The sequence below is a fragment of the Oncorhynchus mykiss genome, chromosome 18, assembly GCF_057628025.1.
Source record: "Oncorhynchus mykiss isolate SJ-2025 chromosome 18, ASM5762802v1, whole genome shotgun sequence".
NCBI lineage: Eukaryota > Metazoa > Chordata > Actinopteri > Salmoniformes > Salmonidae > Oncorhynchus > Oncorhynchus mykiss.
The window spans coordinates 58,487,312-58,513,739 of NC_143039.1; the positions used below are offsets into that span (position 1 = coordinate 58,487,312).

The following is a 26,428-nucleotide window of genomic DNA, read 5'->3' on the forward strand; positions in this document are numbered from 1 at the left end:
GCACAATGTGCACCTGTGTAATTATTATGCAGTTCAATCACCTTCTTGATATGCCACACCTGTCAGGTGGATATATTATCTTGGCAAAGGAGAAATGCTCACTAACAGGGATGTAAACAAATTTGTGCCCAACATTTTAGAGAAATAGCTTTGTGTAAGTATGGAACATTTCTGGGCTCTTTTATTTCAGCTCATGAAACATGGGACCAACACTTTCCATGTTGTGTTTACATTTTTGTTGAATTCATATTTGAAAAACAACAACATTTCAACCTATAGATACATTGCTATCTGTGTTTCACATTTGGTCTCAGGTGGGTTTTGTGCCTACAACCACAAGGCTGTTACTAAAAAGCACCCCATTTGGACGGTGGTTTATCTCCCATATGGTAAAAGGAACAAAGTCCCCTCAAAACCACAAACCAAATAACCACAGGGAGTCTGCACACTTTGTTGTTAGGTCCCCAGTGTACGTTGTCAATAATCCCAATACCACACACCCTCCTAGTGTGGTATGTCTATGACCTTTGAGGCAACGCCACATGAGTCTTCTACTAGGAGCCAAGAAAACAGAACAAATGAAGGAAGCAGCAAAACAATAGCATGCAAATGAATTAGAAACTTTATACGAATGCCCATTGTTTCTAATTATGGGTAGAGGTGTATACTGTGAGTGTGTGCCCTTCAGAAGCAGTGGCCGTGAGGTAAGGGGCAGGTCAGGGGTGGGTTAGCTATCAGGGAACTTGTTTTTGGGAACAGCACACAGTATTACAACAGAGCAGTTGAAGAGCTTTCAAATCGAGATTACAATATGACATTGGTGGTGGTAACCCTCAGTTCAGGGGCTTCGCTGGTCACAATATGATTTAAATTGCAATGCAGGTGTAAAAGACTCCATTCGGTTCCGACCCGAATGGGGCTCGAACTCACAACCCTCGGCACAACAACTAACGCCACCTCTCATACAGTCACATTCTTGTTTCAGACAGTGCTTGACTACCCGTGAAAAAGCCAAGTATCTTTGTTGGTAAGCCGCAGCTTTAGAGCATTGTGTCTGGACTTTGCCTAACATTCCATCCAGGCTGTGGCTTCTCTCTTACCTTCTGCTGTGGATATCTATACAGCGACTTCAGAAAGATTAGTGGAATAAGGATTTGCAGCGCTGCTAACTACTAACCAACTCCAGGTCCATCAGAACATCATATCAAATAGGTTTTGGCTAACAACCCTCCTTGATTAATAACTGAACCTTGTGTCCTCGTTGCAGCTGTAAATGGTTTGGTCATGAACTGGTCCGGGCTGCCAGGCAGCACAATGAAAGGAAGCCAGGGTCAAGGTGTTATGGTTCCCTCTTTGTGTAGACGCGCTGTGAGGTCAGACTGACACACTACACCAAGAATTAAACAGTGCTACAAATGTCGGATGTGAGAGGTGGGATGGAGGGATGGAGGGAGGGAAGGAGGGAAGGAGAGGAGAGGAGAGGAGAGGAGAGGAGAGGAGAGGAGAGGAGAGGAGAGGAGAGGAGAGAGAGAGAGAGAGAGAGAGAGAGAGAGAGAGAGAGAGAGAGAGAGAGAGAGAGAGAGAGAGAGAGAGAGAGAGAGAGAGAGAGAGAGAGAGAGAGAGTGTGTGTAAGTGTGTCCACTGCCCAGTGGATACAGTGAGTAAAACAGGACTCTGACTCCTTTAAACCAGTCTATTGGAAGCCCGCTGCTCCACACCAAGCCCCCTGGCCAGTTCAGGTTAAAGAATCGGTCTATCAGCAAGAAATTCCCTGTTTAAAGCCAAGTCTCCCCAGCAGGTGACAGATGAAAAGCAGTCATCGACCCCCTGCTCCTTCATTCTACCCTCTCTCTCACCCGCTCACTCATCCTCATCCCTCTAGGATCTGCAGGGTTTGCATTTAAAGGGCACCTCTTGCATCCCAGCTTCCCATCTCGCCTCCCCAGTAAAGCCGGAAAATTCAGTGAAGGAGGAGGGGAAAAGAAGAACATGTACCTGGGAGGATTCTCTCTCTCTCTTTAGGTCTGTTAATGAGACAAAGCCATTTCTGAGAAAATAGAAAATAGCCCATAACTGAGTTAATGCAAATAGCAGCCCTCATAATACTGCAATTATTACGTTGTTTTAAAGCTGCAATATGTAGCTTTTTGGGCGACCCAACGAAATTCACATAGAAATGTGAGCTGTCATTCTCCCTGAAAGCAAGTTTAAGATGCCGTAGATATGTTCTATGTGCGCGATTTCGAGGGATCACGTTCTTAAGTTTTGTTTTTGCATCTTTTACTTTCCGTTTTGTACACCAGCTTCAAACAGCTAAAAATACAATATATTGATGTCCAATATAAAACATATTTCATAGCGGTTTAGATGGTACAATGATTCTCTAAACTATACATTGCTTGTTTTGTCACAAACTGAAATTAGGCAAACTATTAGAATTTTAGCAGACAGGAAATGGTGGCGCGATTTCTGCATATTACAACTTTAAGATTGGCTGTTTGTTATGCTTTCATTTATATTCTACTTTTTAACCTGATAGATCATTATCAGTATATGTCAGCTGGTCTATGTAGATTACTGACAGCAGGTGGAATATATTTGTATCTCTGAGAAACTGCTGTATTACATTGAGACATTAAATTGGAATTTCTATAGAGATTTTTTGGTTGTTTTTTTCTCTCCTGTCAGTGTAGCTGGATTGGTATGAAAAGGCATCTGAGATAATCAGTGTTGTGTCCAAAAAGATCCTATTTAACTACGTGATTGTGTCCATGTTGCTACAGTAGCAGGTTAGATAGGTTAGTCATGGCTCTATTCCCAGTTGAAATAGTGTGATACCACCACAAGGTTAACCTGTACAGGTCCTATAGCAGAAACAGTCTAGTATGCTAGTGTACTGCCAGAGAGAGACATAGACAGATAGTGGGAGAAAGAGAGGGGGAGAGAGGCAGAGAGAGATATATAGAGACAAGAACACAGCGAGAGAGAGAGGTGGAGAGAGAGAGAGAGAGAGAGAGAGACTGAACGTGGGTGTAAAGCGGAAACTAAATTGACAAATTGAGATCTATGATCAACAACAAACATTTTGATAACCATGATATATACAGTGCATTCGGAAAGTACTCAGTCCCATTGACTTTTTCCACATTTTGTTACGTAACAGCCTTATTCTAAAACTGATTAAATCATTTTTTTTCAATCTACACACAATACCCCATTATGACAAATTGAAAACAGGTTTTCTGACATTTTTACATAAGTATTTATACCCTTTGCCATTAGACTCAAAATTGAGCTCAGGTGCATCCTGTTTCCATTTATCTTTATTGAGTCTACCTATGGTAAATTCAATTGATTGGACATGATTTGGAAAGGCACACACCTGTCTTTAAACGGTCCCACCTCTGAAAGTGCAGGTTAGAGCAAAAACCAAGCCAACCGTAAAGCGCAGATCTGGGGAAGGGTACCAAAATATTTCTGCAGCATTGAAGGTTCCCAAGAACACAGTGTCCTCCAACATTCTCAAATTGAAGAAGTTTGTAACCACCTAGACTTTTCCTAAAGCTGGCCACCGGTCAAACTGAGCAATCGCGGGAGAAGGGCCTTGGTCAGGAAGGTGACCAAAACCTTATATTCACTCTGACAGACATCCACAGTTCTTATGTGGAGATGGGAGAACCTTCCAGAAGGACAACCATATCTACAGCACTCCACCAATCAGGCCTTTATGGTAGAGTGGCAAGATGGAAGCCACTGCTCAGTAAAAGGCACACGGAAGCCCGCTTGGAGTTTGTCAAAAGGCACCTAAAGGACTCCCAGATCATGAGAAACACTATTCTATGGTCTGATGAAACCAAGATTGAAATATTTGGCCTGAATGCCAAGTGTCATGCATGGAGGAAACCTGGCACCATCCCTATGGTGAAGCATGGTGGTGGAAGCATCATGCTGTGTTGATGTTTATCAGAGGCAGGGACAGGGAAACTAGTCAGGATCAAGGGAAAGATGAACATAGCAAAGTAAAGAGAGATCCCTGACTGGGGTGAAAGTTGACTTCCAACAGGACAACAACCCTAAGCACACAGCCAAGACAACGCAGGAGTGGCTTTGGGACAAGTCTCTGAATGTCCTTGAGTCCAGCCAGAGCCTGGACTTGAACCTGATTGCACATCTCTGGAGAGACCTGACAATAGCTGTGCAGTGACACTTCCCATCCAACATGACAGAGCTTGAGAGGATCTACAGAGAAGAATGGCAGAAACTCCTCAAATACCGGTGTGCCAAGCTTGTAGTGTCATACCCAAGAACATGAGTCTGCAATCGTTGCCAAAGATACTTCAACAAAGTACTATGTAAAGGGTCTGAATATTTACGTAAATGTCATATTTCAGTTTTTTATTTGTAATACGTTTACAAAATTTACAAAAAACTGTTTTTGCCTTGTCATTATGGGGTATTGTGTCTAGATTGATGTGGGGTGGAAACTATTTAATCAATTTTAGAATAAGGCTAACAAAACGTAACAAAGTCTGGGAAAAGTCAAGAGGTCTGAATACTTTCCGAATGCACTGTACATAGTGATCCTATTCCACACACAAACACCCAGAATAGTAAGGAGAGAACAGGAAGGAGGTAAAGCACTTTCCATCGACAGCTGTCATCATTGTCAGGAGATCAGACAGACAGTGCTCATCGTGTATCCCTCCTCTCTTCTGTTTGTGCTACCTGTCCTTGTTCTTCCTGCAACTGCCTTACCTCCATTACTCTGCAACCAGTCAGCAGGTGTGTATGTGTGTCCACATAGAAAAGGAGTTGGGAGGAAAGCACACACTGGCAATCTACAGGGAACCTAAAATACATGGCATTAGCTACAGCTGCTGTTTCGGTTTTGCGCAAAGCCATGCCTGCAAACACATGGTGTCCCAATCCTACCATACGATGGTTGATCCCTTAGCGTTTCACAAAAACCAGCAGGATATGATGTGTCCCATCACCATCGGCCAGTTTGGAAGAAGATCAGAGGCATGGCTTTATAATGTAATACATTCATCACCCGTTGCCATGGATACAGCTGTCAGGAACCGCAGAGGGGTTTATTATATGAGTAACAGCTAAGACAGACATGTCACACCCTGCATTCACTCCTTCACTGTTATGAAGAGAGAGAGCGAGAGATAGGGAGCGAGTGAGAAAAATTGAGAAAGATGGAGAGAGTGAGGGAGAGAGAAAGAGAGCAAGAGAGAGAGAGAAAGGTCGTGATCTGCATTGTGTTGCCCAGCTGGTGAGGCGCCTGTCTAGGGATGAAAGTCTGTGTGCTGCTAGATGTTATGGATGAATTGGGACTGGCAGGTAAACACTAACTGCAATGAGGAAACAGTCTGGACAAGACCCACGTGTTTTAGCAATAATCTTGGGACGCGAAAGTCTTTCGACCAAAAAAAATTAAAATATGAATAACATTTAAAAAAGTACTTACAAATGTCCATTGCACAAAACAGATATTGGATCTTTACAGATAATTGACTTGTCAGGCCTTGTAGGAAGCAACGGCATCTCATAGCAACACAACAAGAACCAACGAGGCGGTCGTACATTGCCCTTTGGTGAGACGCCCACATGATCACACAGAGAGACAGACTAACAGTTACCAATTCCAACTGTCATGTTTTGCCACCATTAGCCCCTTCAAGTGACAACACAAATTACAGCTATTGGAGAGCAAGAGTACTTCAGGCCTGTTGACATTTAATTTAACACACCGGCACTATGGACTGGGCAGTGGGAAACTACTGACACACAAACACACACAGCCATAACATCAACGTCTTGCCGTCGGTCCTGCAATGAACCCACAGCAAGACTGAATCAGTAACCCATAGTAGAGCAGGCCTGATTTGCCGCCGTGATGTGGTGCTGTGTTGCCGTGGTGACCCCCATGTGCGTTACAGTCATGGAGCCAGTTTTATTAACCTGGTGCAGATCACAGTCACTGGGGACCGTCTGCAAGGTATGCTCCAGACAGGTCGAGCGCACACACTTGCACGACCCTTCTCCGACCTCGGATACACTCTAGACAGAATGAAATCTGACTTAGGTTTTTGTCTGAAATAACTTTCCCTTTAGTGTACGAAGAGCATCCCGCAGTAACGTGGACAGAATCAGCAGAGGGAATCAGTCAGGAAGAGGGTAAGTCAGATGGGAAGGAGACCAATGGAAGAAGGTGATGATGAGAGGGAATAGAGTGATGGTGTTGGTGATATTGATGGGTCGCTACGATTGGCATGTTAGCTAATGATATGATGCCATGTTAGATTAGGCCACTCCCTAATTCTGGGTGCTGGTATTAGAATAACTGTACTGGGGAACGGATGGCAGAGAGCAGGGGGTAGAAGGAGAGGCATTGTTCATTGACTCCACTCATAATTATTGTGAAATGTTGGATTCACGGCATCCACTAGCCTTCAACTCCTATTCTGGACTGATCCAACTAAGGGTTCAGGAGAAAACAGAAAATACGAGATGATGGTGGCCTATTTTGGACTCAAAGAAGAATCAGGCTAGGATAAAACAGTATAGGAGAAGGAGATTTTGCCACAGAGTAACACACAAAAACTTGACAAGCATTGGGTCAACTGCAGTGCACTGCGCCCTGGATCATTAAAAGTTGCATTTTTGAATGAATAACTTTGTTATGGTAAATAAAAAATGTAGGACCCTTTGAAATAAGATCAATTTGAACACAATCCATATAATCAAATCTGTATTTACAGTACCAGTCAAAAGTTTGGACACACCTACTCATTCAAGGGTTTTTCTTTATTTGTACTATTTTCTACATTGTAGAATAATAGTGGATAAATCAAAACTGAAATAACACATATGGAATCAAGCAGTAACCAGAAAAGTGTTAAACACATTTTAAAATATGTTCGATTTTTATATTCTTCAAATTAGCCACCCTTTGACTTAATGACACATTTTCACACACTTTGCATTCTCTGAACCAGCTTCACCTGGAAGGTTTTTGCAACAGTCTTGAAAGAGTTACCACATATGCTGAGCACTTGTTGGCTGATTTTCCTTCACTTTGCGGTCCAACTCATCCCATACCATCTCAATTGGGTTGACGTCGAATGATTGTGGAGGCCAGGTAATCTAATGCAGCACTCCATCACTCTCCTTCTTGGTCAAACAGCCATTACACAGCCTGGAGGTGTGTTGGGTCATTGTCATGTTAAAAAACAAATGATAGTCCCACTAAGTGCAAACCAGATGGGATGGCATATCGCTGCAGAATTCTGTGGTAGCCATGCTGAATACTTGTGCCTTGAATTCTAAATAAATCACTGACAGTGTCAGCAGCAAAGCACCCCCACATGATCACACCTCCTCCTCCATGCTTCAAGGTGGGAACCACACATGCAGAGATCCTCCGTTCACCTACTCTGTGTCTCAGAAAATTTGGACTCATCAGACCAAAGGACAGATTTCCACCGGTCTAATGTCCGTTGCTAGTGTTTCTTGGCCCAAGCAAATCTCTTCTTCTTATTGTTGTCCTTTAGTAGGAGTTTCTTTGCAGCTTTTCGACCATGAAGGCCTGATTCAAGCAGTCTCCTCTGAACAGTTGATGTTGAGATGTGTCTGTTACTTGAACTCAGTAAAGCATTTATTTGGGCTGCAATTTCTGAGGCTGTTACCGCTAATAAACTTATCCTCTGCAGCAGAGGTAACTCTGGTTCTTCCTTTCCTGTGCCGGTCCTCATGAGAGCCAGTTTCATCATAGCGCTTGATGGCTTTTGCAACTGCACTTGAAGAAACTTTCAAAGTTCTTGAAATCGTCCGAATTGACTGACCTTCATGTCTTAAAGTAATGATGGACTGTAGTTTCTCTTTCCTTATTTGAGCTGTTCTTGTCATAATATGGACTTGGTCTTTTACCAAATAGGGCTATTTTCTGTATACCACCCCTAACTTGACCCAACACAACTGATTGGCTGATATGCATTAAGAAGGAAAGAAATTCACACCTATTAGTCACACCTATTAATTGAAATGCATTCCAGGTGACTACCTCATGAAGCTGGTTGAGGGATTGCCAAGCGTGTGCAAAGCTGTCATCAAGGCAAGGGGTGGCTACTTTGAAGAATATCAAATATAAAATATGTTTTGACTTTGAATATATTAATACTTTTTTTGGTTACTACATGATTCCATATGTGTTATTTCATAGTTTTGATGTCTTCACTATTATTCTACATTGTAGAACATATTACAAATAAAGAAAAATCCTGGAATGAGTAGGTGTGTCCAAGGTTTTGACTGGTCCTGTACATACACAAAATAACATATACTAGTGGAATGCTATGTGTATTTAAAATAAGGTGCATATAGTATGAACCTTCTAATCCTTTTATGATATTTTTAAATACAATTTGGGAATCAACTGTAATCTATAATCCATCCAGTCCGCTGCACCATCCATAGATCATGACCCCGTCTTAGTGGGAGATAAGCCATATGCCATATAGATTTATTATAAAAACCCTCCCTCCCTCCCTCCCTCACCCACTTCTGTGTCTGAACCTCTGTGTCTGAATGCGTGTGTGTGCGTGTGTGTGTCAGAATCTGAATGTGTGTCTGTCTGATCATGTGAGATCTTGAGACAACAACAACAAACGTTGATGTATGCAGATAAGCAGGCCATGGTTGTGTCCCGCAGTGCCAGTAACCCAGAGTTTTGGGGGATTATCAACGATCATACATAACTATTAATGTTGCCTAATACCACCATAATGCATGACAATAATACATAGTGTTCACTTATCTAGCTTCTCCTTCTTTGCAAGAAACCAGCTCTGCGGTACTAAACAAACAATATGCAGTATAATACAGTAACCTGTATACCACCAAGGTTATAGGTTCCTATACATTATACCTACACTAAAGAAGACACAAGATGAGGAGGATGTTAAGATATTGACTGTAGGTGATAAATAACTGTCTAGTATTTCCTTCCTTCCTTCCTTCCTTCCTTCCTTCCTTCCTTCCTTCCTTCCTTCCTTCCTTCCTTCCTTCCTTCCTTCCTTCCTTCCTTCCTTCCTTCCTTCCTTCCTTCCTTCCTTCCCTCCCTCCCTCCCTCCCCCAACCCCTTCTTCCTTCCTTCCCTCCCTCCCTTCCTTCCATCCTTCCTTCCTTCCCTCCCTCCTCTGTCTGTCACTCTTTCTCTCTACCATCCTCAGATACGAGACCATCAGATACTGAGAGCTCAAGCAGTGTTCCCTACAGTCATGAGCTGATGAGCCAGGAAGTGGTGTGTGGTGGGTTGTGGTAATGGTGCCTCATGGGTAGAGGAGGATGATTGGGGAGTTTTCTTTCGGGACCACGGTTCAGTGGCTGCCATAACTATGATGAATCGACCTGTTCCTGTAACTCACCCAAAACCCATGAAAAACGACAAGAATGGATGCCCTCCTGTTCCCCAAAGTTTGTCTTTCACTTTAAATCTCCTTTCATCTGGTGTGAAGGATCTTTTTCATATCGTCTGGATAATGGAAACACCTGTAGGGGGGCTGGGTGACAAGGAAGAATAGGGTTGAGAGAGAACTTTCATTATAGATAATAGTAGGAAGTGAATGGGTACATGTTCTTCTATTGAGGAAATCCTCTGTAGCAGTGGAGCATGTCTAAGCCATGGCTCAATGTGATCACATACACAGTAAGTATACTATTCCAAGAACATTTGTCTGAAAATCAACAGGCCTGGATACTATATGGAAGAACAATATATGAATGGTGCCCTTGTACTCTGGCTCTAGGACATGTGCGTGTGGGTGAAAGCTAGAATAGAATGTGAATGTGAAGTACCTGTGATAAGGTTGTGTGAGTGTGTGAGTGTGTAGCTCCCACACATCCACAGAAAGGTGTGAGGTTTCCCACATTGTATACATGTAAAATAAGACATAAATGTGCTGCCTGCCTGCTGCACATTTCCTTGTTCTGATTTCTTCCTCTCTACCTCCATAATCAAATCAGCAAACACTTCACACTTTTCCTTTCTCTGCATAGCAACAAGGATCCCCCAGGGATCATATAGCCCTACACAGGAAAATGGATGCTCTCACTGTAGAGGTATCTGCTAAGTGCCATACACACTGTATACGTTATAAGACTTATTCTATCGGCATGAAGCATATTCATTATGTAGTGACACAAAAGCATATTCTAGAATAAAGTAGGTGTCGGCTTGATGCTAATTGGCGGCCTTAGCAAAGAGCTGGAGCTTATTCAGGAAGGTGTAACATCGCAGGGTATACATACAGTGGGGCAAAAAAGTATTTAGTCAGCCACCAATTGTGCAAGTTCTCCCACTTAAAAAGATGAGAGAGGCCTGTAATTTTCATCATAGGTACACTTCAACTATGACAGACAAAATGAGAAAAAAAATCCAGAAAATCATATTGTAGGATTTTTAATGAATTTATTTGCAAATTATGGTGGAAAATAAGTATTTGGTCAATTACAAAGTTTATCTCAATACTTTGTTATATACCCTTTGTTGGCAATGACAGAGGTCAAACGTTTTCTGTAAGTCTTCACAAGGTTTTCACACACTGTTGCTGGTTTTTTGGCCCATTCCTCCATGCAGATCTCCTCTAGAGCAGTGATGTTTTGGGGCTGTTGCTGGGCAACACGGACTTTCAACTCCCTCCAAAGATGTTCTATGGGGTTGAGATCTGGAGACTGGCTAGGCCACTACAGGACCTTGAAATGCTTCTTACGAAGCCCCTCCTTCATTGCCCGGGCGGTGTGTTTGGGATCATTGTCATGCTGAAAGACCCAGCCACGTTTCATCTTCAATGCCCTTGCTGATGGAAGGTTTTCACTCAAAATCTCACGATACATGGCCCCATTCATTCTTTCCTTTACACGGATCAGTCGTCCTGGTCCCTTTGCAGAAAAACAGCCCCAAAGCATGATGATTCCACCCCCATGCTTCACAGTAGGTATGGTGTTCTTTGGATGCAACTCAGTATTCTTTGTCCTCCAAACACGACGAGTTGAGTTTTTACCAAAAAGTTATATTTTGGTTTCATCTGACCATATGACATTCTCCCAATCTTCTTCTGGATCATCCAAATGCTCTCTAGCAAACTTCAGACGGGCCTGGACATGTACTGGCTTAAGCAGGGGAACACGTCTGGCACTGCAGGATTTGAGTCCCTGGCGGCGTAGTGTGTTACTGATGGTAGGCTTTGTTACTTTGGTCCCAGCTCTCTGCAGGTCATTGACTAGGTCCCCCCCGTGTGGTTCTGGGAGTTTTGCTCACCGTTCTTGTGATCATTTTGACCCCACGGGGTGAGATCTTGCGTGGAGCCCCAGATCGAGGGAGATTATCAGTGGTCTTGTATGTCTTCAATTTCCTAATAATTGCTCCCACAGTTGATTTCTTCAAACCAAGCTGCTTACCTATTGCAGATTCAGTCTTTCCAGCCTGGTGCAGGTCTACAATTTTGTTTCTGGTGTCCTTTGACAGCTATTTGGTCTTGGCCATAGTGGAGTTTGGAGTGTGACTGTTTGAGGTTGTGGACAGGTGTCTTTTATACTGATAACAAGTTCAAACAGGTGCCATTAATACAGGTAACGAGTGGAGGACAGAGGAGCCTCTTAAAGAAGAAGATACAGGTCTGTGAGAGCCAGAAATCGTGCTTGTTTGTAGGTGACCAAATACTTATTTTCTACCATAATTTGCAAATAAATTCATTAAAAATCCTACAATGTGATTTTCTGGATTTTTTCCCCTCATTTTGTCTGTCATAGTTGATGTGTACCTATGATGAAAATTACAGGCCTTTTTAAGTGGGAGAACTTGCACAATTGGTGGCTGACTAAATACTTTTTTGCCCCACTGTACGTAAATATATCACGTCACAGACAACAGGTGTTAGCCCTATACAGCTCATTTCTCTCTGTGACATTCCGTATGTTTCACCACACTGAACACACTCCGGTATCAGTGGTTCAAAGTAGGAAGTATGGCAGCTGTCAAAGGACGTAGATCTGTCCAACTCCATATTCTGGAACACACTTTGGGAACAAAATGGGTCAAATGAACTCCGTATAAGAAAATCAATTGGTGGAAGAGAATAGACGCCGCCAATCATACCACCAAAACTTTAAAGAATCAATGTCACTGAAAAAGACCAAAGGCCACAATCATACTACTACTACTGCACACACATGCACACACACACACATTCCCTGGGAGCTCTTGACAGTGATCTGGATGGGTCTGCTGGTCTCCTGCCAACTCCATGTGGCTTAAGTAAGCTCTACTAACTACCCTGCTGACCCCATTCACACCTGCTGCTGAACAGTAAACTGATAGGATAGACAACAGAAAAGCTTGTAATGGGATAGACAACATTTAGACATCAGCGATGTGTTTTGACATGTTCTTTGCTCTTTTATTGTTAAGTTAGTTCAAGGGCTAAAAGGTAGACAATGTCTTCCACTGTACAAAAAGCCATTCATCTTATAGTCCACGCACAGTCAATAGAACCATCTACTTTCAATAGACAGGATGAAATACTTCTAACCGGAGACGGGATCAAGATCTCAATTAGCTAATGTCATCGAACGCGATAGGATGGGGAGATTTACAGAGACACTTAGGAAGTGTGTGTGTGTGTGTGTGTGTGTGTGTGCGCGTGAATCATATTTTACTAATGCACTGAGGACCTCGGTTTAACCTCTCATTCATAAAACAGGTAACGTATAAAGAACATTCCTTGTCCTTCCTCTCAGACCTCTGAGGCGTTGTGTGTATCATTTATTAAAGGGGAAGTTTGTCTCTTTGACCATGATCCACATTTCCCACCACTTCCACTACCAGCCATGGTGTGACTTGGAGGACTTCCTTAGGGATTTGCAAAGTTGGAGGTGTCTGGCACCTGGGCTGTATTTCCAGAGAGGAACGAATAATGTAGTAATAAGTGGCTTAGAATGTGTTTAAGGGGCGTTTAAAGGGGTTTGTGGGATGTTTGCTGACACAGTGGAAACCAGTGTGGATGATGATATGAACACAGGACAGACTGTTTACCTCCTGTCAGTTCCTCATGCCTTATGTAAATATGGCCTATTTTCCCTGGCTTCAACCCATCTACCTCTCTACCTATCCCTCTCTCTGTCTCTCAATCAATATATCTATCTATCTATCTATCTCTGTCTCTCAATCTATCCCTCTCACCTCTGTCTTCCTCTTCCTCTGCAAGTTGCTCTCTATTTCTCCCTCTCTGTTATTCATCCTGCTGCATAGCCCTGCATGCCAGAGGTGGGCCTATTGCCTGTGTCAGCTTCTCTGCTATTTCTATCACACAACACACACACTCCTCTGGCCAAGAAACAATCTACTGTGTGTATGTGTGTGTGTGTGTGTGTGTGTGCATGTGTGTGGATGTGTGTGTAGGTGTGCTAATGCTGGTACTACAGAGCTACCGCAGGCAGTTCTGCAGTATCCTCTCCACCTACTGTGGCAGACTCTTCCTGCCACCCATCTACCCTCTGAAGATGACTCATTCATTACAGACATCCTTTCCTCTCCTCTCAGCCCAGCGTATGCGCCATGCGTGTATGTAGCACAGGGAAGAGATAAGATGCATTAGAGAGCAGTGGGTTTGTGTACATAACTACAGGGCTCAGCTCTATGATCATACATCAAAGCAGGGTTCACCCAAAGGTGAGCGCTTATCAGCTAGCTAGCCTCTGAGAGTACAGTACTAAGAGAGGAGTGAGCGCTAGCTAGACTGTGAGATCAGAACACAGAGACAGGGGTGCTAGTTAGCTACCTATAGCTAGCCTTTAGAGAACAGAGAGAGGAGCGCTACCTAGCTAGCTAGCCTCTGAGAGGTGAACAGGGTGAGCGGAGGTGGGTTGCTCAGGTGTTGGTTTAAAGCAGTTTCCCTAGCTAAGCTTAGTGATGACAGGAATCGGCTAACCAGCCCATGGAGGGAACATGACCGGTGGACCACAGACCACAGTGGACCACAGATGTACAGTAGGACAACATTCACGGCTGTCCTGTCCAACACGCAGACACACAGGCCTAGTTTGTTAGCTTATTCAGAAGTAGCGTACACACAGTGTTGGGTACTAAATATGTCACAGGGAACAGAAATAAACTGTGACATACACTCATGTTTATTTTTTTATTTTTTTTATTTAACCAGGTAGGCTAGTTGAGAACTAGTTCTCATTTACAACTGTGACCTGGCCAAGGTAAAGCAAAGCAGTGCGACACAAACAACAACACAGGGTTACACATGGAATAAACAAACGTACAGTCAATAACGCAATAGAAATAAAGAAAGTCTATATACAGTGTGTGCAAATGGCGTGAGGAGGTAAGGAAATAAATAGGCCATAGTAGCAAGTAATTACAATTTAGCATATTAACACTGGAGTGATGAATGAGCAGATGATGATTTGCAAGTAGAAATACTGGTGTGCAAAAGAGCAGAAAAGTAAATTAAAACAATATGGGGATGAAATAGGTAGATTGGGTGGGCTATTTACAGATGGACTATATACAGCTGCAGCGATCGCTTAGCTGCTCAGATAGCTGATGTTTAAAGTTAGTGAGGGAAATATAAGTCTCCAGCTTCAGTGATTTTTGCAATTCGTTCCAGTCAATGGCAGCAGAGAGCTGGAAGGAAAGGCGGCCAAAGCAGGTTTTGGCTTTGGGGATGACCAGTGAGATATTCCTGCTGGAGTGCGTACTACGGGTGGGTGTTGTTATCATGACCAGTGAGCTGAGATAAGGCGGAGCTTTACCTAGCATAGACATATAGATGACCTGGAGCCAGTGGGTTTGGTGACGAATATGTAGCGAGGGCCAGCCGACTAGAGCATACAGGTCGCAGTGGTGGGTGGTATAAGGGGCTTTGGTAACAAAACGGATGGCACTGTGATAGACTGCATCCAGTAGAGTATTGGAATCTATTTTGTAGATGACATTGCCGAAGTCAATGATCGGTAGGATAGTCAGCTTTACTAGGGTAAGTTTGGCGGAGTGAGTGAAGGAGGTTTTGTTGCGAAATAGAAAGCCGATTCTAGATTTGATTTTGGATTTGAGATGTTTAGTATGAGTCTGGAAGGAGAGTTTACAGTCTAGCCAGACACCTAGGTATTTGTAGATGTCCACATATTCTAGGTCAGAACCATCCAGGGTAAAATAGCATGCATTTGGTTTTTACTAGCATTTAAGAGCAGTTGGAGGCCACGGAAAGAGTGTTGTATGGCATTGAAGCTTGTTTGGAGGTTAGTTAACACAGTGTCCAAAGAAGGGCCAGATGTATACAGAATGGTGTCGTCTGCGTAGAGGTGGATCAGGGAATCACCAGCAGCAAGAGTGACATCATTGATTTATACAGAGAAAAGAGTCGGCCCAAGAATTGAACCCTGTGGTACCCCCATAGAGACTGCCAGAGGTCCAGACAACAGGCCCTCCGATTTGACACACTGAACTCTATCTGAGAAGTAGTTGGTGAACCAGGCGAGGCAGTCATATGAGAAACCAAGGTTATTGAGTCTGCCGATAAGAATGTGGTGATTGACAGTCGAAAGCCTTGGCCAGGTCGATGAAGACGGCTGCGCAGTACCGTCTTTTATCGATGGCGGTTATGATATCGTTTAGTACCTTGAGCATGGCTGAGGTGCACCCGTGACCAGCTCTGAAACTGGATTGCACAGCGGAGAAGATACGGTGGGATTCAAAATGGTCAGTGGTCTGTTTGTTAACTTGGCTTTCGAAGACTTTAGAGAGGCAGGGCAGGATGGATATAGATCTATAACAGTTTGGGTCTAGAGTGTCACCCCCTTTGAAGAGGGGGATGACCGCAGCAGCTTTCCAATCTTTAGGGATCTCGGACGATACGAAAGAGAGGTTGCAACAACGGCGGCAACAACAATGTTGTTTATTGCTTTTTGTTATTAGAGTGCAGACAACAGTGTGCAGGCATTTCTCTTTCCCTTCAATGTGTTAATTTGCATGTCTTCATCCCCGAGACCCCACCTCTATAATTGCTACAGCTTGTAATTTCCCAGCTCCCATTGCAGGCTGACAGAGACTGTGCTATGGGCGACTGATGTGCTTGTCGGATTAAACTGGCCCTGGCCCAGCCCCCTGTCACACACACACACTGCAGCCACAGCCAGCAGTAACAGCAGGATCAAACCAACTCTACTACTGTTATTACTCAGCCTCCCCCTGTCTAGAGTCTGTAGGTGGACTGGTGACAGCTCCACACACACAACAACCCCAACGTCTAGTACGCACACACACCAACATGGAGTAATGAGGCACCGCACTGCACACTGGGATTGGAAAGGATCGAGCGGATATGTGTGTGTGTTAGGTTCGTGCATGCATAGCTGCAAGTGTGTCTTTGTATCTCTCTCTCTCTCTATAGGCCTATGTGTGTGTGTTAGAGAGAAAACTAGAAATACCAAAAGAAAGAGAGAGACAGACAGAATGAAATGGATAAGGAGACAGGAGGTGGGTGTAAGTCGAATCTCACTGTCACACTGTCTTTCTCCTTCTGTCTACTGGTGTGAATATTCAAAACGACTGATTAGGAATTCTTCCTCGGTTGTCAGGAGAGAAAGAGAAATTAAAGCCTGCTAACCGCAACGCCAGAGGAGCAGATGGCTACACTTAGAAAGCAGAAGGACGCTCAGCTTTGAAAGAGAGCGAGAACGAGTGACAGAGACAGAAACAAACTGAGACAGAGGAAAGGGGAGACCAAGACAAAAGCTGTTAAGTTTAGAGGAGGGTCTGCATGCCAAATTGTCTGTGTCCATGTGTGTGTGTGTGTGCTGTGTGTCCCTCCTCCACCTGGGGCGAGCAGCCATGCTGCAACTGAACAGCTGGGCCCTCTTCTGCTAAACCCGCGAAAAGACTAGCAGCAATTTGGCACTTGATGAATCCTAGGGAGAACACAAGTGAGGGTCTGTGCCCTAAATGACAACCTATTCCCTATATAGTGCATTAAAAATAGTGCACTACATAGGGAAGATGGTGCCATTGGGGACGCAATCATTTCCCCCTCCATCTACGCCCTGATAGCATAATGCTCCTCCAGCTCTTCTGCACAATACAATATGATGTTTGAGTGTAATTGTGAAGAACAAACGGCTTTTAATCATTTGTGAACGTCCATTTGTTTTCTTTTGAGAGATGCGACCTTCCCGTAAATCTTCGGCTGCTTGGTACACAATGGTACACAAGGACGGGTCGAGAGCAAAGGGTATCTCTTCAACAGGCTTTCTGTAGACCTGCAATTATACATGCACTCATGCACGATCACACTCACACAAACACACACACGGTGCACGAACAGACTACTAACCAAGTGGAATAGCTTGAATTAATTACTTGACACTTGGCCTGTAGAGCCCGCAGCATCCCGGCCCCCCTTTCTTAGGTGATGCCCTCACAAGACCGCTCCTAGCTCAGAGGTCAGGGGTCAGGCCTCAGAGAGAGGACTGTGTGTGTTTGTGTGTGTGTGTGTGTGTGTGTGTGTGTGTGTGTGTGTGTGTGTGTGCGCACATGCATTTGTGCATCTGTGCGTGTGTGTGTGCGTGAGCGGGTGGGGATAGGCACTATATGCAGTTGTTCTATTGGGGGAGGAGGAGGAGGAGAGGAAGAGGAGGAGGAGGTAGAAGAGGAGGAGAAGGAGGAACAAAGGACAGAGGTAAAGGGCCTTCTATTGTGTTTCTCTGTGGACAGAAGACAGTACAGCATCTGTCACAGAAGCCTTAGCCCTGCCACACTGGGGACAATAGAATGACCAACTGTCCATCTCTGAGGATGAAGTGGTGATGGCCTGTTGTGGGCAGAAGCTGTGTAGGATTCAATAGAACAGCCTCCATTTACTACGGTCTGTCTAAAGCCCCAAAGAGGAGCAAACAGCTAGGGAACTACCCTGTCAATTAATACCAGGGCTCTATCCCAATTATCTCTTCTTTCTCCTTAAATGTTCACTCTTCACTTCCCTTCATGGATTTGAAAAGAATTGACTGGTATGGAAACTCCCTCTAGCCCAGGAAAACATAAATTCATGCTTTTACATTTGTGGGAGTTGTGAACGAGTGCACACTTCAGGAAGAAGGAGAGATTATTGGGACGCACCCCAGGCATGTGCAAAACAGGAGGTGGGAAGTAATGTCCCAAAAGCAGGGTCATAACAATGAAATGATAGACCCCAAAGGGCTAAGACAAACATGGAACACAAGGCAAGAAAGACACACTGTACGGCTGACTAATATAACATATGCTAAGCACTTGCAGAGAGAGTGTTTGTTTCATATTGGTGTCAAATTGTCTGCCTTTGCAGCTTGGTTGCACTAATTAGATGGAATAAATTCTCAAAATCTCTCATCAAATTCACACAGTCATTGGGAGTTTTCCTTCTCCTTTGATGTCTCCCCTCTCCCCACTCCACGGGAACGCCAGGAATACTGCACTCAGGAGAAACTCCCTCCCCCCTTCCCCTCATCCTTTCCTTTAACATATCATCCACATGAATATCTTCCGCCTCTGGGAAATATGGGAATTCTATCCTCTTCCCAACACATCTCTCCTCCATGCCGTCTAACAACAGTATATCCGTAGGTCTGCAGCACAGAGATACTGTACATCTATATCTTGTCACAGAGAGAAAAATCAATGAGGAATAGGACTAGATCCCCATCCTTTTCTTTACGAATTAGGTTTGGTCCAGATACGCCGCCATAGTCTAAAGTCACAATCTAACCTCTGTTCTTAGCTAGCTCCACAAACTGACAGCTAGATAGTGATACACACACAAACCCACACGGCCAGACAGATGTGCTGAGGTTGGAGAAAACGGTGTTGTTGTGTTGTACGTGAGGGGCAGAACAGGTCAGCAGGCAGACCCTGGAGACCTCATCAACATGCCACATTAACGCAGATCTCTCAACAACCTCAAAAAGAATAACACACTGTCGACTGCTACTCTACAGCAGATGGCCAATATAAAAACCTTCCCCATAGAAATCCATCGCATTTCTGAATGCTGCCACATCCATCCACACAAGCAAGCAAAACTAGCATCATATACAGACTGTTAACATACTGTGAAGGGACAGAACTCTCCAAACAATAGCACACGGTACACTGATATAATACTGGCCAATGTGAAAAACATGCTGTGCATTTCAGCATTGTAACACAATGAATTAAAAAGGTAGTGAAGGCCAGCATGAAAAATATCCTACCGAGAAATGCAGTGTATTTTGGTATTTTGACACATCCATCCAGACAAGCATTCTAAACTAGCATGCCGTTGTATGGTGCTAGTTTGTTAACAGACATGGTTGGTATCGAGATAGGTCCACCACCAAGCTGTTCCCTCCCTCCCTCAATTCCTTTTGCTATCCTTAATCTCCTACTCTGTCCTGTATGCCTTTAACAAGCATGGTGGAGAGGGTGAATGGACTTTAAAAGCATGGTGGAGAGGGTGAAGGGCCTTTAAAAAGCATGGTGGAGAGGGTGAAGGGCCTTTAACAAGCATGGTGGAGAGGGTGAAGGGACTTTAAAAAGCATGGTGGAGAGGGTGAAGGGCCTTTAACAAGCATGGTGGAGAGGGTGAAGGGACTTTAAAAAGCATGGTGGAGAGGGTGAAGGGACTTTAAAAAGCATGGTGGAGAGGGTGAAGGGACTTTAACAAGCATGGTGGAGAGGGTGAAGGGCCTTTAAAAGCATGGTGGAGAGGGTGAAGGGCCTTTAACAAGCATGGTGGAGAGGGTGAAGGGACTTTTAAAAGCATGGTGGAGAGGGTGAAGGGACTTTAAAAAGCATGGTGGAGAGGGTGAAGGGACTTTAAAAAGCATGGTGGAGAGGGTGAAGGGACTTTAACAAGCATGGTGGAGAGGGTGAAGGGCCTTTAACAAGCATGGTGGAGAGGGTGAAGGGACTTTAAAAAGCATGGTGGAGAGGGTGAAGGGACTTTAAAAAGCATGGTGGAGAGGGTGAAGGGACTTTAAAAAGCATGGTGGAGAGGGTGAAGGGACTTTAAAAAGCATGGTGGAGAGGGTGAAGGGCATTTAACAAGCATGGCGGAGAGGGTGAAGGAGAGGCAAAAGATAGAGAGAAAAGGAAATAGGCAGAAAGAGAGAAAATAGAGAATGGAGGGAAAAGAAAGCGAGAGGGGGACAATGGCATGGGATTTCCGCAGGCCAGTGGGAAACAGCAAACAAAAAGGTAATGAGTCAAAAATAAACATGTGGCTCAGATATGAAACACTATGGTTATACCAACTGGTGGCATGACTAAGAGAAAGCCATTTTTAAAGTCTGTGCCCCCCCCTTGTGTTGTGCCGTGGCGGAGATATTTGTGGGCTATACTCGGCCTTGTCTCAGGATGGTAAGTTGGTGGTTGAAGATATCCTTCTAGTGGTGTGGGTGCTGTGCTTTGGCAAAGTGGGTGGGGTTATATCCTTCCTGTTTGGCCCTGTCCGGGGGTATCATCGGATGGGCTACAGCGTCTCCTCACCCCTCCTGTCTCAGCCTCCAATATTTATGCTGCAGTAGTTTATGTGTCGAGGGTCTAGGGTCAGTTTGTTATATCTGGAGTACTTCTCCTGTCTTATCCGAAGTCCTGTTTGAATTTAAGCATGCTCTCTCTAATTCTCTCTTTCTCTCTTTCTCTCGGAGGACCTGAGCCCTAGGACCATGCCTCAGGACTACCTGGCATGATGACTCCTTGCTGTCCCCAGTCCACCTGGCCGTGCTGCTGCTCCAGTTTCAACTGTACTGTCTGCGGCTATGGAATCCTGACCTGTTCACCGGATGTGCTACCTGTCCCAGACCTGCTGTTTTCAACTCTCTAGAGACAGCAGGAGTGGTAGAGATACTCTTACATGTTGACCAGACCGGACATGTCGCGTGCGCGAGCGTCGCAAAATAAATGTAGAAATCCATGTTATTCAATTATTGCACGCACACTGCTCGCACGCGCCAACGAGCGTCTGCTACGCCAAGGACTAAAATAGAACTCATTCCTATTTCTGACGCAGATCGCTCTGAAAGTCCTGCCTCTCCCATCTCCTCATTGGTTTATAGAAGCAGGTACCCACCTGCCATCTCCTCATTGGTTATACCCACGTGGGTGACTGAAAGACGGACTGTTTTGCCGGTAGTCGTGGTAATACAATAAAAGTTTAGGTGCGATCACCATATAAGTCAAACAATGAAAAATTCTGGAAGGAGGAGAGATGACTAGAAACGATTCGGTTGGCCATTTAATGTGTGGATTAATTGTCGGAGTAGAGGTCCTTGTGCATTTCAGATAAAATAACAACTCAATGTTTATATCCCAGGACAAATTAGCTAGCAACAGCAAGCTAGCTAAATAGGACAAATTAACGTTAGCTAGCAAGTGCAAGCTAACTAGCTAAATTGCCATACATGTTTATTGATTTTCGACCCGTCCCCAAATTAATGTCATTGGTTCAGAGTTTGTTTTGATATTTTAACCTGAGTGTCGTGATCGCGTTTGGAGTGGGGGGGGGGGGGGAAATAAATGTATGCACGATGGCGCACGCGATCAGCCGGTTTGGGTTCTGTGTTAATGATCGGCTATGAAAAGCCAACTTGTAACGGCAGATTTCCTCCTCTTCATCTGAAGAGTTCACCATAGTTCTAGTGCGCCTCTTCGCCCGCCTCCGTGGCCTCTTTAAAGCGGTGACCCTTGCCACCGACCTTGGACTGGGGACCCTAGACATGGGTCCCGAATGGACGGGGGATTCCGGCAGCGCCGGACAGGCGGGAGACTCCGGCAGCTCCGGAGTGAAGGGTGGCTCTGGCAGCTCCTGGCTGGCTGGCGGCTCTGGCAGCTCCTGGCTGGCTGGCGGCTCTGGCAGCTCCTGGCTGGCTGGGGGCTCTGGCAGTTTCTGGCTGGCTGGCGGCTCTGGCAGGTCCTGGCTGACTGACGGCTCTGGCAGGTCCTGGCTGACTGACGGCTCTGACAGCTCCTGGCTGACTGACGGCTCTGGCAGCTCCTGGCTGATTGACGGCTCAGGACAGACTGGCGGCTCTAGCAGCTCAGGACAGACTGGTGGCTCTAGCAGCTCAGGACAGACTGGTGGCTATAGCAGCTCAGGACAGACTGGTGGCTCTAGCAGCTCAGGACAGACTTGCGGCTCTAGCAGCTCAGGACAGATTGGTGGCTCTAGCAGCTCTGGACAGACGGGAGACTCTGGCAACTCCGTGCTTCTACACCTGCATTGCTTGCTGTTTGGGGTTTTAGGCTGGGTTTCTGTACAGCACTTTGAGATATCAGCTGATGTACGAAGGGCTATATAAATACATTTGATTTGATTTGATTTGACAGGAGGAAGGCTCTGGCAGCACTGAAGAGGAGGTAGCACCTGTAAGCAGAAGATGGAGAGACAGCCTGGTGCGGGGGGCTGCCACCGGAGGGCTGGTGCGTGGAGGTGGCACTGGATAGACCGGACCGTGCAGGCGCACTGGAGCTCTTGAGCACCGAGCCTGCCCAACCTTACCTGGTTGAATGCTCCCCGTATCGCCCACCAGTGCAGCGAGGTGGAATAGGCCGCACTGTGCTGTGCTGGTGAACCGGGGACACCATGCGTAAGGCTGGTGCCATGTACGCCGGCCCAAGGAGACGCACTGGAGACCAGATGCGTAGAGCCGGCTTCATGGCACCTGGCTCCACAGCATAACACGGTGCCTGCCCGGTCCCTCTCGCTCTCCGGTAAGCACGGGAAGTTGGCGCAGGTCTCCTACCTGGCTTCGCCACACTCCCCGTGTGCCCCTCCCCAAGAAATGTTTGGGGCTGACTCTTGGGCTTCCAACCGCGCCGCCGTGCTGACTCCTCATACCAGCGCCTCTCTGCCTTCGCTGCCTCCAGCTCTGCTTTGGGGCGGCGATATTCATCTTCCTCTCCTGTCTAGAATTTCCTCCCAAGTCCATGAGTCCTGTGTCTTCGGCCGCTGTTGCTGCTGCCCATTACCACGCGGCTTGGTCCTCTGTTGGTGGGTGTTTCTGTAACGGCAGATTTCCTCCTCTTCGTCTGAAGAGGAGGTGTAGCAGGGATCGGACCAAAACGCAACGTGGTAAGTGTCCATATCGTTTATTATAAAACATAAACTAAACACTATGAACTACAAAACAATAAATGTGAACATGAACGAAAACCAAACCGAAACAGTCCCGTGTGGTGACAAACACAGACACACAGACACAGAAACAAACACCCACAAACCAACAGTGAAACCCAGGCTACCTAAGTATGATTCTCAATCAGAGACAACTAACGACTGATTGAGAACCATACGAGGCCGAAACAGAAACATAAACATAGTAACACAAAACACAGACTGCCCACCCAAACTCACGCCCTGACCATACTAAATAAAGACAAAACAAAGGAAAATAAAGGTCAGAACATGACACAACTGACATTTACTCCTGAGGTGCTGACTTGCTGCACCCTCGACAACTGCTGTGATTATCATTATTTGACCATGCTGGTAATTTATGAACATTTGAACATCTTGGCCATGTTCTGTTATAATCCCCACCCGGCACAGCCAGAAGAGGACTGGCCACCCCTCATAGCCTGGTTCCTCTCTAGGTTTCTTCCTAGGTTTTGGCCTTTCTAGGGAGTTTTTCCTAGCCACCGTGCTTCTACACCTGCATTGCTTGCTGTTTGGGGTTTTAGGCTGGGTTTCTGTACAGCACTTTGAGATATCAGCTGATGTACGAAGGGCCTTATAAATAAATCAATTGATGACTTTCAGTAATGATCCCATACCATGTGGAGTCTCACTATACTGCAATGAGAGAGAGAGAGAGAGAGAGAGAGAGAGAGAGAGAGAGAGAGACAGCGAGAGAGAGACACAGAGAGAGAGAGAGACACAGAGAGAGAGAGAGACACAGAGAGAGACACACACAGAGAGAGAGAGAGATCTCCTGGTGAGACAGCAGTGTAATACGACATTGATCTTTCCCAGTGTGTCCCAAAGACCCATCCTGTTCCACAGGGTCAGCATCCATCCATCCACCCCCTTCCCCAATCACCCTCTTATCCCACCCTTCCCCTTCTCTCCTTCCCCCTTCTCTGCCCTCTTCCAATCCACAATCATCCCCTCCCCATCCCGTTACTCCCCCTTCTCTCCCCCTTAACCAACCCTTCACTCCCCCTTTACCCATTTCTCCCTATTCTCTCCCTCCTCTCCCCCTCACTCATTAGCCCATGCGTGAGTAATGCACCCCTCTCTGGCCATGTGCTGACATCTAATGTTGAGTGTGTTTTCAACTTCATGGTGAGAGAGTAGCACTGCCCAAAACAGCATGGACAACGCCTCTGCGCTGTATGCTGTAACACTAGAGATACCTTACACGTTATAACACATAGACAGAAAGTTATGCAACTGCAATTATACAACTGCTTATAATCATATGTAGCCTTATAAAAAAAATTATGAACATGTATTGGTCATTCTAATGTGCAGCTCACTTGTTTATAACATGCAGGTTCACAGTTCACACACATGTTCAAAAGGGAACCTATATGCACACAGCTACAGCTACAGGCTGCACCACCACACCGGTACAGCAACTCATCAACTGCACGTGTCAGAATGCAACACATGTGTCCAATAGTGGTTTGTAGCGGTTGGAGCAGTACCAGCTTCCACTGTGAGCCGAGTGAATGGGGGTGAATGGGAAAACGCACAGAGCACAGCCCCACAACCTCTAGTCCTCCCCTTAGCAACAGCCAGAGCAGGCTAGGGATTCACCTCAGGGACTGCAGTAAATATGTTCACACATAATATGTTCGCACCATGTAAGGAATAGGGTGTCATTTGGGACGTAGATCTGTCACACTTTATTAGTTATCACTATACTATAGTACCTACACATCTCCCCATTCTTTTATCAACTCTTGTCTCGCACAACACACCAGTCCCAGGAGACCCTCTGACAATATGCAGCCTTTTCTACTTCCTTACTTTCCTGCAAACAGCATGGTGTGAAATCCAGCTCAAGGGGGAACTTGTGTTTCTTGTCATTCTAAAAACATGCATCAATTCTTCTCAAAAGCTCTTGATTCAATGGTCAGAGTCGAAACTGTATTCCCCAAAGCAGTAATTGAAAGCAACAAGAAAACATAGGCTACAAAAATACAAATCTTTGTGCATGACTTTTGACCAGGGCTATTTGGGACGATGGAATAGGCACAGGTACCAGCAGTACAGTTGGAGGACAGATCCCTGTAAGGAAAACTTTAGTCCACGATAAACAATCTCTGCCCTCAACAACATCAACATACATCTTCAAATCTGTATTTCATATAGAGATTCTAGTCTACCACTCAGGTGTGTGTGTGGGTGTGTGTGTGAGAGAGAGGGAGAGAAAGAGAGAGAGAGAGAGAGAGAGAGAGAGAGAGAGAGAGAGAGAGAAGCCTGCTGCACTGTACATATAGTAACAGAGGATGATATCTTTCTTGGCACTCCCTCTATTTTCAGAATGGTGACCGAATTAATGATTAGCCCAGCAGTTGTAGCAGCCGTACCTGTTTGCCAGACGTAAACAGTTGGTTTGGCGTCTGCTGCAGTTTGTGCCTCCGTGGCTCCAGAGATCCAGAAGAGGACCAGCGCTAGCCCCCAGAGAGAGGGGAGTGACCCTCTCCACACACCCAGTGTCCCCTTCACTCCGCCGGGCAACCCCATGGCCTTCGCAGTGGGACCACGGTGATAGTATCCACACAACGAAAGAAAAACGAATGGAAAAAGAGTGGAGAAGGCAACACACACGGAGACGCACTGAAGGAGCGCTCAGACACAGTGGAGGAGAAGTGTGCTCCCTGCTCCGTCCCTCCTCTAAGAAGAAGTAATCCTGGGCGAATGAATGGTTCTCCTCTCCTCCCCTCTTTCTCTCTCTATGTGGTGACTAGGCCAGCGAGGGGGAAACAGGGAACAATAGACCTCTAAGCCGAGGCTGTTGGTATTGCTTCGTCCTGCGTGTGCCGGGCTGATGCAGCACCGCCCTCTCTCTCCCTCCTTGTCTCTCTCTCTCTTGCGCGCTCTATCGCTCGCTCGCTCACTTGCCCTCCCTCTCTCTCTCCCTCCCTCTCTTATTTTTTGAGCTGGTGCTCCACACTCCCATCAATGGAGACATGCAGCTGGACAGAGGAGGTGTAGAGGGGTGTGTGTGTTTTTGGTATTACTATCCCTGTGGTATTAGTGTTTCCCTGGGACACCATGGGGGGTACAGTTTGGAATGTCCCCTAGCACTACACAGCAGATTCAAATAGTCAACTAATTATCAAGCTTTGAATCAGCTGTGTAGTGTTGGGGCAAAAACCAAAGTGTGCACCCCT

General features: G+C 45.5%; 1 protein-coding gene across 1 annotated transcript in view; it reads right to left on the reverse strand.

Moving 5' to 3' along the window:
* The window catches only part of thsd7aa (thrombospondin, type I, domain containing 7Aa), a 151,227-nt gene extending 125,009 nt beyond the window's left edge, over positions 1-26,218 (reverse strand). The window contains exon 1 of the mRNA XM_021572358.3: positions 25,622-26,218. Coding sequence (XP_021428033.3) covers positions 25,622-25,778 — 157 coding nt within the window. The 5' untranslated portion in view covers positions 25,779-26,218. The remainder of the gene's footprint in view (positions 1-25,621) is intronic.
* Positions 26,219-26,428: the final 210 nt, after the last annotated feature.